The sequence below is a fragment of the Rutilus rutilus genome, assembly GCF_951802725.1.
Source record: "Rutilus rutilus genome assembly, chromosome: 10".
Classification (NCBI taxonomy): Eukaryota; Metazoa; Chordata; class Actinopteri; order Cypriniformes; family Leuciscidae; genus Rutilus; species Rutilus rutilus.
In genome coordinates this window covers 35,336,831-35,350,137 of record NC_140215.1, presented here as the reverse complement: position 1 = coordinate 35,350,137, position 13,307 = coordinate 35,336,831, and the positions used below count along the sequence as shown (strand labels likewise).

The following is a 13,307-nucleotide window of genomic DNA, read 5'->3' as shown; positions in this document are numbered from 1 at the left end:
GCAAAATGTATATATTGGTCAGAATTATTGCGCTCCTATTTGGCGCGCATGCGCGCAGCAGTTTAGCAGCAAAATGGAAATATTTTCACGACTTTTCTAAGATTTACAGATGGAGAATATTCCTGTGAAATGTAAGTTTTGCAAACACCATGTCTCAAACGCATAAAACAGCACAAAATATACGCTGTTTGATGGTGGATCGATTTGATCTATGATCGACCTCTAGGGCTGCTTAAGAAACACACACACACACACACACACACACACACACACACACACACACACACACACACACACACACACACACACACACACACACACACACACACACACTAACCCTAGCCAGAGAATGTCTAATATGGCAAGAAGTTTCACTCTCACTACACTTCCGGCTTCTGAACTGGTTGCAGTTCCACTCTGATTCCATATGAGGGCGCTCACAGGACGAGTGCAGAATGAATGGAGGTCAATGGCGGTATACCCCTCAAAATCCACTTTTCTCAGGATATAATTTTTTGTCTAGTAATTTGAATGTTGTATTCGAAAGAAGATGCAAAGAAATTACACATTGCTGGGTGTTAGATTTTTTAGAGTCACTTATTTTCTTTAAAAAGTCTTTCAAAATGTCAATGACGTCAGAATGCTGACGTCATTAGCAGAATGCTAGCGTGTTATGGGCAACAACAACTCAACCTGTAAGAAATCGAAACGACATAAGTACTCGTTCATTCAACTTTCGACCTAAAACCCATGTTGAACTTGCAAAATCTACAATCACATCTGAGATTTCTCAACGGCAATCGGGTGAAAGAGACTAATTTAGCCGTCTAGCCCCATTGACTCCCATTCATTTTGCACTCATGGCGATCGCCCCCAGTGGAACTCTGGTGGTACTACAACCAAAATTCGGTACAATAGGGCTTAATAGGGAGTGGGCAGGCTCTCCGTAGACGGGCTCTGCCCTAGCCCTAAACCAGAGCCCGTCTACGGAGAGCCTTGGCACTTCCTATTAGCCCCATTGTATCGATCTTGGTTGCAGTTCCATTAGAATTCCACTGGAGGTGATCGCGGGCGAGCGCAGACTGAATGGGAGTCTATGGGGCTAGACGGCTAAATGTATCTCTTTCACCCGATTGCCGTTGAGAAATCTCAGATTTGATTGTAGGTTTTGCAAGTTCAACATGGGTTATAGGTCGAAAGTTGAATGAACGAGTACTTATGTCCTTTCGATTTCTTACAGGTTGAGTTGTTGTTGCCCATAACACGCTAGCATTCTGCTAATGAACGCTGATTGGTCAGTGAAGGACTGATTACGACTAGAGATACCGCTTGATGGCATCGCGGCCATAGACATAATAAATATGTATTTATTATGTCTATGATCGCGGCATCCGAAGCGGGACCGGAAACAAACAAAACAAAAACTCTTCTAGCACGTGTATTTACCTGTGTCAGCTGTGTTGTCGATGCCTCGAGAGAAAAGAAAGTGCAGAGCGCGAAAGCACCAAAGTGACTGAAGGATTGCCGTAAATCAGTATATCTGGTCGTACGATGTGTATGACGTCATTGACACTTTAAAATACTTTTTAAAGCAAATAAGTGACTCTAAAAAATCTAACACCCAGCAATGTGTAATTTCTTTGCATCTCTTTTCGAATACAGCATTCAAATTACTAGACAAAAAATTATATCCTGAGAAAAGTGTATTTTGATGGGTATACTGCCATAGACCTCCATTCATTCTGCACTCGTCCTGTGAGCGCCCTCATATGGAATCAGAGAGGAACTGCAACCAGTTCAGAAGCCGGAAGTTTACTGAGAGTGGAAGTTCTCCCCTTATTAGACATTCTCTGCTATGCCTAAACCTACATATCACACACACACACACACACACACACACACACACACACACACACACACACACACACACACACGCACACACACAGCAGCTCATTTGCATTTAAAGGGACACATAAAAACGGCGCGTTTTTGCCATAGACTGTAAAAAATAGTTTTTGCTCACCCTCAAAAGTGACAACTTTAACCTGCTATATAAAAATATCTGTGGGGTATTTTGAGCTAAACGTCACATACACACTCTGGGGACATCAGAGACTTATTTTACATCTTGTGAAAAGGCCATTATACCACTCCTTTAAGCTGTTTTCCTAATGGGGACCAAAAAAGGGTTCTAGAGGGAAAAGGATTTCCGATACTGTCATCTTTGTAGGGACACTTTGTTGAAACTAAATATAAAAAAGTGTATAAAATATAAAAGTGAAACTCCTCCAATGCCAATCTGTGTGTGGGCACGAGTAGCCAGTTGTGTAACTCTTATTTTTATTAATATGATTCTTGCGGTACCATGACTTGAATAACTGCACTAATGACTTGAAAGATAATAGTTAATTATGTGATATAATAGTGTTGTCCAGTTATGTCCTCTTCAGTGTCTGTTTAGCACCAAAAACACTCATATTTCAGAGTCCTTTCCTGATTTCTTCTCCTCTCTGTTCCATCATTACACCAGTAGATGGCGATGAGTGAGTGAGTGAGTGAGTGAGGATGGACAAATAAACCATCAGAAATAGCGTTTAACAAATGTCACAATATACATAAATGTCAGACATGTAAACAGTGTGAAAGATGTGCCATTTTTCTGCCCGTGATATTGTTTTCATTTCATTTGTATCTATTTTGTCTATTATTGTTTGTCACTGTTTTGTATTTGTTATTGTTGCATAATAATAAATCCATATTAATAATAAAAAAATACATCCACATTAATAAAGGATCCCAAAACAAGTCCAAACGAAAAAGCCCATTTACGATTTTCTTTAACGTTTATTACAAATATACATGCAACATTTCAATTCAAGAGATACAAATATTAAATAAAATATAAACACGTTAAACAAAATAAACACGTTCTTGCTCAGACGTGGACAGGCTCTGAGTTTCTGTCAGGTTGGTGTTGGACTTCTGGCTTCGGGTCAAGTCTCGAGCTTGGAGCTCTCAGCAAGTATGTTATTTCCTATCCAAAACAAAGAGTATATGAACAAGTCAACTCATGAATGTTTTTTTTAGAGCTAGAACAGAATTGAATTCTGTTTGGTTTACTGATTCTGTTATTTTCCTGTTTACTACAGCTTTAAAACAATCTGTATAGTATCAAGCGCTATATAAATGAAGGTGATTTGACTATAACAAGAACATTCCCAGCAAGCAAAAAGTCGTCTATTAGACGTTGAATAGACGTAAATCTTCGACGTCTAATTACGGTCCACTGAAGGTTGAAAATGAACATTTAAAAGACGTCAAATTTGTCGTAAAATAGACGTAAATCTTCAACGTTTACTCGATGCCTATTGACAATTGTCAATTCTCAAGTCCCAACACAACATGCCAAATAACATTTTAGATTAACATATGAATGAAACAAAGCTTTAAAGAGAGAATAGCTTTATTATACTTAAAACAGCACATTTTACATAAAATATAGTGCAATAAAACACAGATTTCACATTCCAAGAGTCAACACAAAACACAACTCAGAAAATGTACAGTACAAATGTTCACACTTTGCGACCTCCACCTCCAGCTCTCCCGGGAGCATGTTTAAGTGTCTCAGCCATAGCAGCCCTGATTTCAACTTCTGTGGCAGTTTAACTCCACTTCATTACTGCAGCTGCAAAAGAAAATATATTAGATGGTGCATGAATAAACCACGTCTTACATCATTAAGGCTCCCACTACACATTGTATTTACATTTAATCAATTAACAATTGCATGGATTTGCATACCTTCCCAAAAGAAATACAATTGGTAAGCTAAATTATATATATATATATATATATATATAAACATGAAAAATGCAGTTACCTTTTACCACAGAGTAAGAAATGGTATCCTGGAAGGCTTTTTTCTCACTGCCACCCCGGCCCTTCATGCTGAAAGAAGCCATTAGGCTGTTGGTGAAAAGCCTGAGAATACATGCACAAAATCATAGGGTGAGGTCCACGCCTACATTCTACAAATATTCCTTTATGCTTGCATTATTCCTAATGAATCATCTCTTTCCGCAGTTTTGATTTTCTATGTGCTAAGAGGAGGGCAAACAGAGCAGGCAATGAGTAAAAATTTAACTGCATAATAATTACATTCTATATTCTGAGCATGTGACAGTTGTTTAATACCTGTCCATCACTTTATGGACGCAGTCTTTATCGTTCCTCCCTCCCACCTTTGAGAGCTGGGACACCTGAACATAACACATGAAAAGCCACTCAATACATTATGAATAAACCCATGGTGTCGGTAATATACTGATTGTTGCCAGATTGAGCTTAAATGGGAACTGGTCATGTTGACTCATCCATACATGTTGAGTCCATGCAAAATATTATGGGACAGTAGTACACCTCTAATACAAAGGCATGAAAATCCCTCAATTACACATTCTATAAAGCTGTGCATGTTAACAGATGCACAAGAAAAGAATATTTTTGTACAATATAGATGATTTAGACTCTTTGGAGACTTGGGGAGTCTAGTCTAATTGACATAGTTTAGTCCAATTTCTGTATAAATCTGACCCTTTGTTCCCAGAGGTTGCGGTCCTTGAGATGCGCCTCTTGTTGAGCAAACTCTTCTAAGGTTTCTAGCCTAGCAACATGGACGGCAGAATTCAGGGGCTCATAGTGCCTCCCGACTCTTTTTATCTCATCTGGAATTTCAACTAGCTTTCCAAGCACTGACTTCTGGTATTCTGTGGAAGAAAATACATTCATTTATTTTTGTCAAGTGTTACGGTCCCACAAAATATGAGTCTAGGATTCAGGGACACATAACATAAGAGATCAACAACGAAGTACGTAATCCAAAAATATATATTTATTATAACTCAAACAACTCACAAATTAACCAAAAAATGAGAGACGGGGAGCTCAGCAACAAAGGGAAAGGAAATACAACCCACAGCTGAAACTCCCCGCTCCTAACTCAAGTTCAAAACGGTAAACAATGGCGAAACGGCGTTGAACAGCTTCCTCTCCCAAGGCCACCTCCTTCCGTTTTATCTCCGGTCCTTCCCCAGCACCACCAATCAAAACTAAGGAAAACGGAAACAAGACAACATTAACATAATTAACATAAACCTTAATAAGAGGACTCCAGGCCAGGCGTTCGCGATACACTCGTAACACCCCCACCCCCAGATGGTGAATGGTGGGAAAAAAACAAAACAACCCACCAATCACCATATAACACAAGTCTGCCAACACATTATTCTTCCCGGCTACATGTTTTATCTCCAAATTAAATGACTGGACAAACAAAGCCCACCTCATTAAACGCTGATTTGAGTTGCGCATTTGATTAATAAACACGAGAGGGTTGTGATCCGTGTAAACCGTAACCGGACATGAAGAAGAGCCGATATAAACCTCAAAATTATTAAGGGCCAGAATTAAGGCAAGCGCTTCTTTTTCAATTGTTGAATATGACTTTTGATGTTGTAATGAATATTTTTGATTTTCATTGATTGCAGTATGAATCTCCATTTGCAGTAAGACTTTGAAATAATATTATAGCTGACTTGTGTTTCTGAACTAATGTGAACACTGTGAGACAAAGGGGGAGACAGCTGAAAAGGGAACCTCTGACCCCTTGGGAACTTCTGAGTTTGTAGGAATAAACTCAGAAGAATTAGATCACTAGAAAACCTGTCCTTCTATAGATAAGAGCCGGCCTGTAAGAGACCTTGGAAAAGATATAAAGGCTCTGTTTCTTCCTCCCTCGTTGTCGCACTTGTTCCACAGACTGTACTTGTGACTAGAGCTGAAGATCTTTGCCCAAACCCGATGGGACCCGACGGGTTTGGTTGGGTTCGGTCTTAATTTCTATTATTTTACACGGGCTCGGGCTCGCGCTTCGGGTTGCGTGGTAAATGAGCGGTCAGGTGATGTGTTTAGATTAGCGTGAAAATGGATCTTGAGGAGGTGAAATAGAGGCTGGTCTCTGGAGGACTTATTTTATTTCTTTGTTCCAACTTCCAAGTGGCCTCTAGCCTCCGTTAGTCATGAATAAATGATGTTAAAAAATTTATAAATTACTCCTTTTTTTACGAAAGACAAAGGTGCTGTGTGCGTGCGGCGCAGTCTCTTTTTTTCTTTCTCTCCCTTTTCCACCGAGTGGTGCGTGTGCCGGCTCGCGGTGTGAAGCGCGTGTCCGCGCTATTCTCCGACACTCTTATCACTGCTGATAGACGGCCTTTTGGACAGTCAACGGGTTCGGGCTTTTAAAAAGCTGTCAATCAAAATGTACTTGTCGGGCTCGGGCCAAACTCTGTCGGGCTCGGGCCTTTTCGGGCCGAACTTTTAAGGCCCGATTACAGCTCTACTTGTGACTTCTGTGTGGCAACTGGGCCTTCTTGCAAGAAAAAAATACTTTTTAATGATCATTTGATTTCAGAGTGTCTCTTACGCAGTGATGATTGTTTAATGAGAATTTTTGCCACAACAATGTTTTTGATTTTTTTTTGAAAAGTAGCACACCGGATGTTCAATGCCATCAATCCCCTCCTGCAACAAAACAGCACCTGCTCCCGCATCACTGGCATCCACAGCCAGTTTAAATACACGATCGTACGCTGGAGCAGCGAGAACAGGTGCCTGCATCAGGAGAGTTTTAAGGGACTCAAAAGCATACTGACATTCCGGTGACCATTTAAAATTTATTTTTGGACTCAGCAAGTCAGTAAGTGGGGCAGCTACAGCAGAAAAGTTTTTACAAAAACTGCGGTAATACCCCGCCATTCCTAAAAACCGTTGTAGTTCACGACGAGTGGAAGGAACTGGAAATAATGTAATGGCCTCAATTTTGGCATTTACCGGTTTTACCTTGCCACCACCCACAATTTTCCCTAGATAGGTTACGGTTGCTTTCGCAAATTCACATTTTTGTTAACCTTCCTAAAGTCTGTACAAAAACGGTCAGATCCATCAGACTTAATAGCGAGAATGCAGGGTGAACTCCATGAGCTGGCACTACGTTCTGCAATGCCATGCAACAGCATATAGTCAACCTGATTTGGTAAACGCCGACATTTCTCAGGATTGACACGATACGGGTGCTGTTTAATCGGCATGTTGTCACCCACATCGATGTCATGCTGTAATATGTGTGTTTGGGACGGCACATCTGAAAAGAGTAAAAAATAACGATTAATTAGATTTACAACATCTGTACGCTGTGAACAGGGTAGATGCAAAAAACAGGAATCAAGGTTAGCAAGCATTTCAGAGTTGTTTAACCGGCCCTGAACTGTAGCCAGAAAAGGGCTCTCAATACCACAATCAACTTCAGAACCGGACAGCAACTCCCAGGCCTCAGGGACAGTTTCAGCTCCAGATGTTACCTCAGAGAAATCAGGTACCTGAAAAGCACTACAGACAGGAGAACACACAGTTTGAGGCTGTTCAGCATTGAACAAAGCCAGAACCGACTTTACCTCCCCCAAATTGGATTTGTCCAACTGCTCGCGATCATAATAAGGTTTGATCATATTGACATGGCACAGTCTGCTTCGACGGGCACGGTCAGGAGTAGCTACAATATAGTCCCGGTCACTAACCTTCTTCTCTATGACATAAGGGCCACTATAGCGTGCTTGAAGACTAGAACCAAGGATAGGTAAAAATACCAACATTTTATCCCCAGCCTTAAATTGTCTAATCTTGGCTTTTTGTCAAACCGACCTTTCATTTTGGACTGAGTAGCAATCAGATTTTTGCTAGCCAACTCACAAGCCCTGTGTAACTTGTAATGAAAAGAGCTGACATAATCAAGCAAATTTTCTTGTTTGAACTCACTCAACCAATTCTCCTGCAGTAACTTTAAAGGGCCACGCACGTTATGAGCAAACACTAAATCTGCTGGACTAAAACCCGTAGACTCTTGCACAACTTCTCGAACGGCAAACATCAAGAGATGTACCCCATCATCCCACTCCTTTTCAAATTCAAGACAATAAGCACGGAGCATTGATTTAAGGGTTTGATGAAACCTCTCCAGTGCACCTTGACTCTCCGGATGGAAAGCGCTTGAGAAGCGGTTGGGTGATGTTCAGCTGATCGGCCACCTGTGCAAAAACACGAGACATAAAGTTTGTCCCCTGGTCAGTTTGAATTACCCTAGGGAGTCCAAACAATGAAAAGAACTTAATTAGTGCCTTTACAACAGCGGGCGCAGTGATTTTAAGCATAGGTATAGCTTCAGGAAAACGCGTTGAGGCACACATAATGGTCAGTAAAAATTGGTTACCGGATTTAGTACGGGGAAATGAAGTTTCATTTGAAAGAGGCAACACACTTTGAAGAATAATAGACCTAGAAGCCGCTGTATCACGTAAAAAAGTTACTGGAACTTGTACGCCGCTATTAGTCAATGAAACGACACCCTTCATAATAAAAGGAGAATAAATGTCCAAATCTGCACATTCGGACTGAAAAGGCCGTGACCCTGAAGGGGTTTCGATCAACATGACAGGTTTGGGTTTCCTTTTATTCAGCAAAAAACAATTGTTGATCAAATGCCCACGCTTTTCACAATAAGCGCACACAGGCGTCTCACCTTAGCTGCAGTATCTTTAAAATTGACCTGCTCGCTAGAGTACACTTGCGTGACAGGACCACGCTGTGATGGAGAGAAAAAAGATTTCTCAAAACTTTCTCTGTGCGTCAGAACCATAGACTGTAAAAAAATATGGACGTAGTGTCCGTGACGTCACCCGTAGGTTTTTTGAAGCCTAAAGTGGGCGGAGCCGGCCGTCGCCATCTTGGCCTTGCGTCACTCCCGGATAACAGAAAATAGGCAAACAGGGTGAGTGGAGCTGAGGACTGAGAAGCCTGGCTATCTGAAATCACCTAGCTCGACGTGATCGAGTTAGCTGATGATGTAAAGCCAAGTAAACGTTCCTATTTTTGCCCTTCGAAATATTATAATAGTTAAAAGACATGGCTACAAGTGAGACTGTGTATTACTTCGAGAGTGTTTGTGTGTGACAGTGATTTATGTGCATACATGTCCGTCACTCTTTCATGGTCCGTCAGCGCGGCATCGCTCAAGTTCGTAGAGAGCTTATTCAGTCCATTTTAAATTCTGATTTTGGCCGTCTCTCAAATGGGTTAAACCATAGATATATTGCATTTGAAGTGCAAGTAAATGCGCTAGAAAATCTGCGCTCATTCATGTGCATTTATTGCACGGACGGAGAAAGCGCCGAAGCCCGCATGATTTCATCTGACGGTACATAAGCATATTATAATCCATATGTTCCGTGAGAGCAGAACGAACGAGCATTTATTGACGTTTTAAATTTGAAAACCCCAAAAAGCAACGAAATTGTCAGACATCCATTAGTGCATGTTCACAGAGGAAAACAACTGAAATACAGCGCTGGTTGTTCTCTCGAACGATAACGAAGGAATCCAAAGACGTGGGCTTTGTACCCAAGTATTAAATTGTATGAAATAATCCCGGAAAAAAGCACAAACACTGCAGAGATGGCGAGTTCAGCAGCTAACATTTACTGAGGTGAAGTAAGTGACAGCTAACAGCAGACAAACGGCTAGCACTGACAGACAGCGGCAATCCATCTGTCACTCAAGTGGCCACGCCACACCCTTAAATTTAAATATTAATCAACTAAACGAACGAGTTATAAAATAATTCACCCCCCTCACAGTTGTTATGAAGGGCAAAATTAGCTGTATAGACCAAAGCCACATAGAGAACCAGGCTGTAAACATATTTTTTTCTGCTGTAAAGTTGGTAATTTTAACATGGGGGAGATACAGATTTGACTCACTTGTGCAGCCAGCCTCAAGCTGGCAGTCAATGAATTGCAGTTTAACTCACTTCCGTGTTGGTTTCAAGAGAGAGACGGGGAGGTTGCCGCTTGGTCAGAACATATTCATCTGCTAATATAGCAGCAGCAGACACCTTAGTCACTTTTTGTTCATTCAAGTATGTTGCAATTTTGTCCAGTAGATCATTTTTAAATTCCTCCATAAGAACCAAATCGCGAAGCTGATCAAAATTTGTCACGTCTTGTGCAGAACACCAACGATCAAAAAGTGCAATTTTCTCACGACCAAACTCAACATAACTCTGGCCCTCAATTTTCTTACAGCTACGGAATTTCTGCCTATAAGCCTCAGGAACCAGCTCATAAGACCTTAAAACTGCAACTTTCACCTGATCATAATTTAAACTTACTTCAGGTGAAAGAGAAGCATACGCCTCCTGGGCTTTACCCGTAAACACACACTGCAGCAGGAGAGGCCAAATTTCTTTTGGCCACTTTAAGGTCGTCGCTACTCTCTCAAATAACACAAAGTATTTATCAACATCTCTCTCAGAAAAGGGCGGAATTAAACGAATGCATTTATTAACATCATAATCCATCTCCGCCATGCCAACTTCACCGCCCACCGGTCTAGCTCCTCTGAGACGGACCGACTCACGTCTTCCTGTCTCCTCTATTTCCAATTTACGCAGCTCAAAATCATGCTTAAGCTCTTTTTCCCTGAGCTCTAAACGCCGCATTTCTACATGTAGCTCTAATTTACGCAGCTCAGGATCTGGATGCGCAACCGCACGGGAAAAGACAGAGCTCACGGGAGGGAGCAGATCTTTTTCAGCTAATTCAGTGTGCACTTGAGATTTGATATTTTGTTTCTTTTCTTGTTTTGAGATAGGTATTTTAAAATGAGTAGCAATAGAGAGCAAATTATTCTTAGTACATTGTTCAAATTTTGAGTAAATCAAAATCCATAATGAGACCGAAAAACACGCAGTCGAAACGAGAGAGAAAAAAAAAAAAAAACGCGTCAAGCCTCAAGCCGCCAACAACAAAATACAAAGTAATCGCAAAAATGCAAATGCACTGTAGAGTGAAGTGATTACTCAAAATAGACCGTGTACAATATAAACCAAGAATCAGCCCTTGCTTCTCCCTAGCTATTCTCTCACCTCTCTAACTTAACCCTTACTCTTCACACAGTTCTGCAGCGGGATTTTATGCACCATAAACCAGTAAGTTTGTGAGGCAATCTGCAATAGACAACATCAAGTATTTTATAAATCTTACTTTATGATTATTAAAGAATGATACAATAATAAATATTGACCATTGACGTACTAGCTTGAGACATGGGGAATAAGCCTCTCTCGGACTGTGATGGCCTTCGAACTCCACGCTGAGGTGTGAGAGAACACCTAGATCCTGAAGAAAAATAACAAAAAAAAACAGCGTTGAAGCTCTTTGAAATAGTTGTTAATTCTCCTACCTCACTTATTGCAGGAGCAGCTGTCTTTAAAAACTATGAAGAATGCAACTGATCATGGACTCACTGGATGAGGATGCCCGACCTTTTCTGCTCCCGGACTGTGATGGCCTTCGAACTCCACGCTGAGGTGTGCGGGAACGCCTAGATCCTGAAAAAAAAAAAAAGCGTTGAAGCTCATTGAAATCATTTTTCAAGACCGCTGCTCCTGCAATAATGTCAATAAGTGAGGTTGGAGAATTGACAACTATGGAGAATGCAACTGATCATGGACATGAAAAAATGTACTAGCCAATGGCGATTCTATTGCCAAGGTGTATGTAGAGGGTTGTAAAAAAATGTTTACTGACTTACTGGCTGACTCTGGACTGAATGCTTCTGATGATTCAGAGCTTGTGGGTGAACGGTGAAGCGTTGGACGAGAACATCCAGAAACTGAAAAAGGAACAGGAAGGTTGAAAGACTTTGTTTTGAGCCCAGACTTAAAAATACTTTATATTCCATTTGCATTGTGAGCAAGTAAAGTAGAATAAATAAAAACATGAAATTACTGTCTGAAGATGCAGGACTCTCTGGTTGTCTAATGGCGGTGTTAGCCAGTTCTGGGGGTGCAGGTAACTGGAGCAGCATTGCATTTTGTCCTGTGGTTGTTAAAAGAAATTCCAAAACCAGAAGCATCAGCAACTTAAATGACAGAAAAACTCATATTGCCAACCATTCCCTGAAGTTTGATGACTGAATTATACCACTGGACCAGCCCAGCCATTTTACTCACCCCTATGTGAGAGCTTAATCTTTGGCGGAGGAACCGGAAGCAACACTGTATCCTCTTGACAAGAACATGCACAAGATAACGATGAATACTAATGAACACAAATTTGAAAATCTCAATACAAATAATCCAGAATTGAAGACAAAAGATTATAATCCTCCTCTGCCTGTTAAACGTCCTCACACCTGAAACTGATCGAGTGAATCTCCTCAACTTCTCCAATCTAGTGAAGATCACGATGAAACCACTGATGTTGTAACATCTGCTCTAAGCTGGGGCGTTTAGTTGGATCCCGGGCTAGACACTGTCTAATCAGATCCATGCAGTCTGTACACATTTTAATAAGGAGAGAGCTGGTTAGTCATGACCATGTGACCTGGCATTTTCGCTATACGTTGCTGAGCTATATATAAAAATTCTGACACACTTCAACCTTTAAACTTTCTGTACAAATCGTTTGCTTTATGTGTGTTTATCAATGCTATCATTATTCACTCACATTTGGATAAGTTGCGGTTCTGAAATATAACTTTGGCTTGTGTGATTTCCGTTCTATTAAGAAAAGGGAGACATGCGTTCGACAACTCGTACAGCAACACTCCTAGAGACCAGACATTTGCTGGGACGGCGTGGAATCGAGGTTCTGTAAAGACTTCAGGTGGGCAGTAATCCGGAACTCCTGTAAGAAAGACATTTGCACATTGTTGAGCTTTTTTTTTTTAAAGCATCATCAAATAATTAGTAAGTCACTACCTTCAGGTTTCCACACTCCCAAAATGCTCACCCCTGTATATGTTGCTCTCGTAGCCTTCACTACTAAACAGCTGACCGCAGCCAAAGTCTATCAGCTTGAGGTCTGTCGTGTCTTTCTTCAACAGGAAATTCTGCGCATGAATGTCATTATGGAAAACACCACGATGGATGCAGTGTTGCACTGCCCGCACAGCCTGTATCATGACGACCCGTGAGAACCAGTCACTCCAAGGTTGACGAATGATTGAGTCCAGCAAGCTCTCGCAGGGTTCGGGATACTCCATAACCAGAGTGAATCCTCTAGGATCTTCAAACCACTCGTACAGTTGTATGACGAAGGGGCTTATGGATTCTCGCCTCATCAGCAGCAGCAGCGCTACTTCTGTAACGAGAGGTTCGGGATGCCCAGGCTAGAGAGAAGATGCAGACAGAA

General features: G+C 41.2%; 1 protein-coding gene across 1 annotated transcript; it reads right to left on the bottom strand.

Moving 5' to 3' along the window:
* Positions 1 to 3,445: 3,445 nt before the first annotated feature.
* LOC311298703 (uncharacterized protein) lies at positions 3,446 to 12,355 on the bottom strand. The gene is made up of 9 exons (XM_084421840.1): positions 12,307 to 12,355; positions 12,125 to 12,178; positions 11,901 to 11,990; positions 11,704 to 11,784; positions 11,417 to 11,500; positions 4,597 to 4,769; positions 4,198 to 4,262; positions 3,891 to 3,984; positions 3,446 to 3,688 (listed from the first exon to the last, which is right to left on the bottom strand). Exons 3-9 carry the CDS (start codon positions 11,977 to 11,979, stop codon positions 3,680 to 3,682), a joined length of 585 nt encoding a protein of 194 aa, XP_084277966.1. The 5' UTR covers positions 11,980 to 11,990; positions 12,125 to 12,178; positions 12,307 to 12,355; the 3' UTR covers positions 3,446 to 3,679.
* Positions 12,356 to 13,307: the final 952 nt, after the last annotated feature.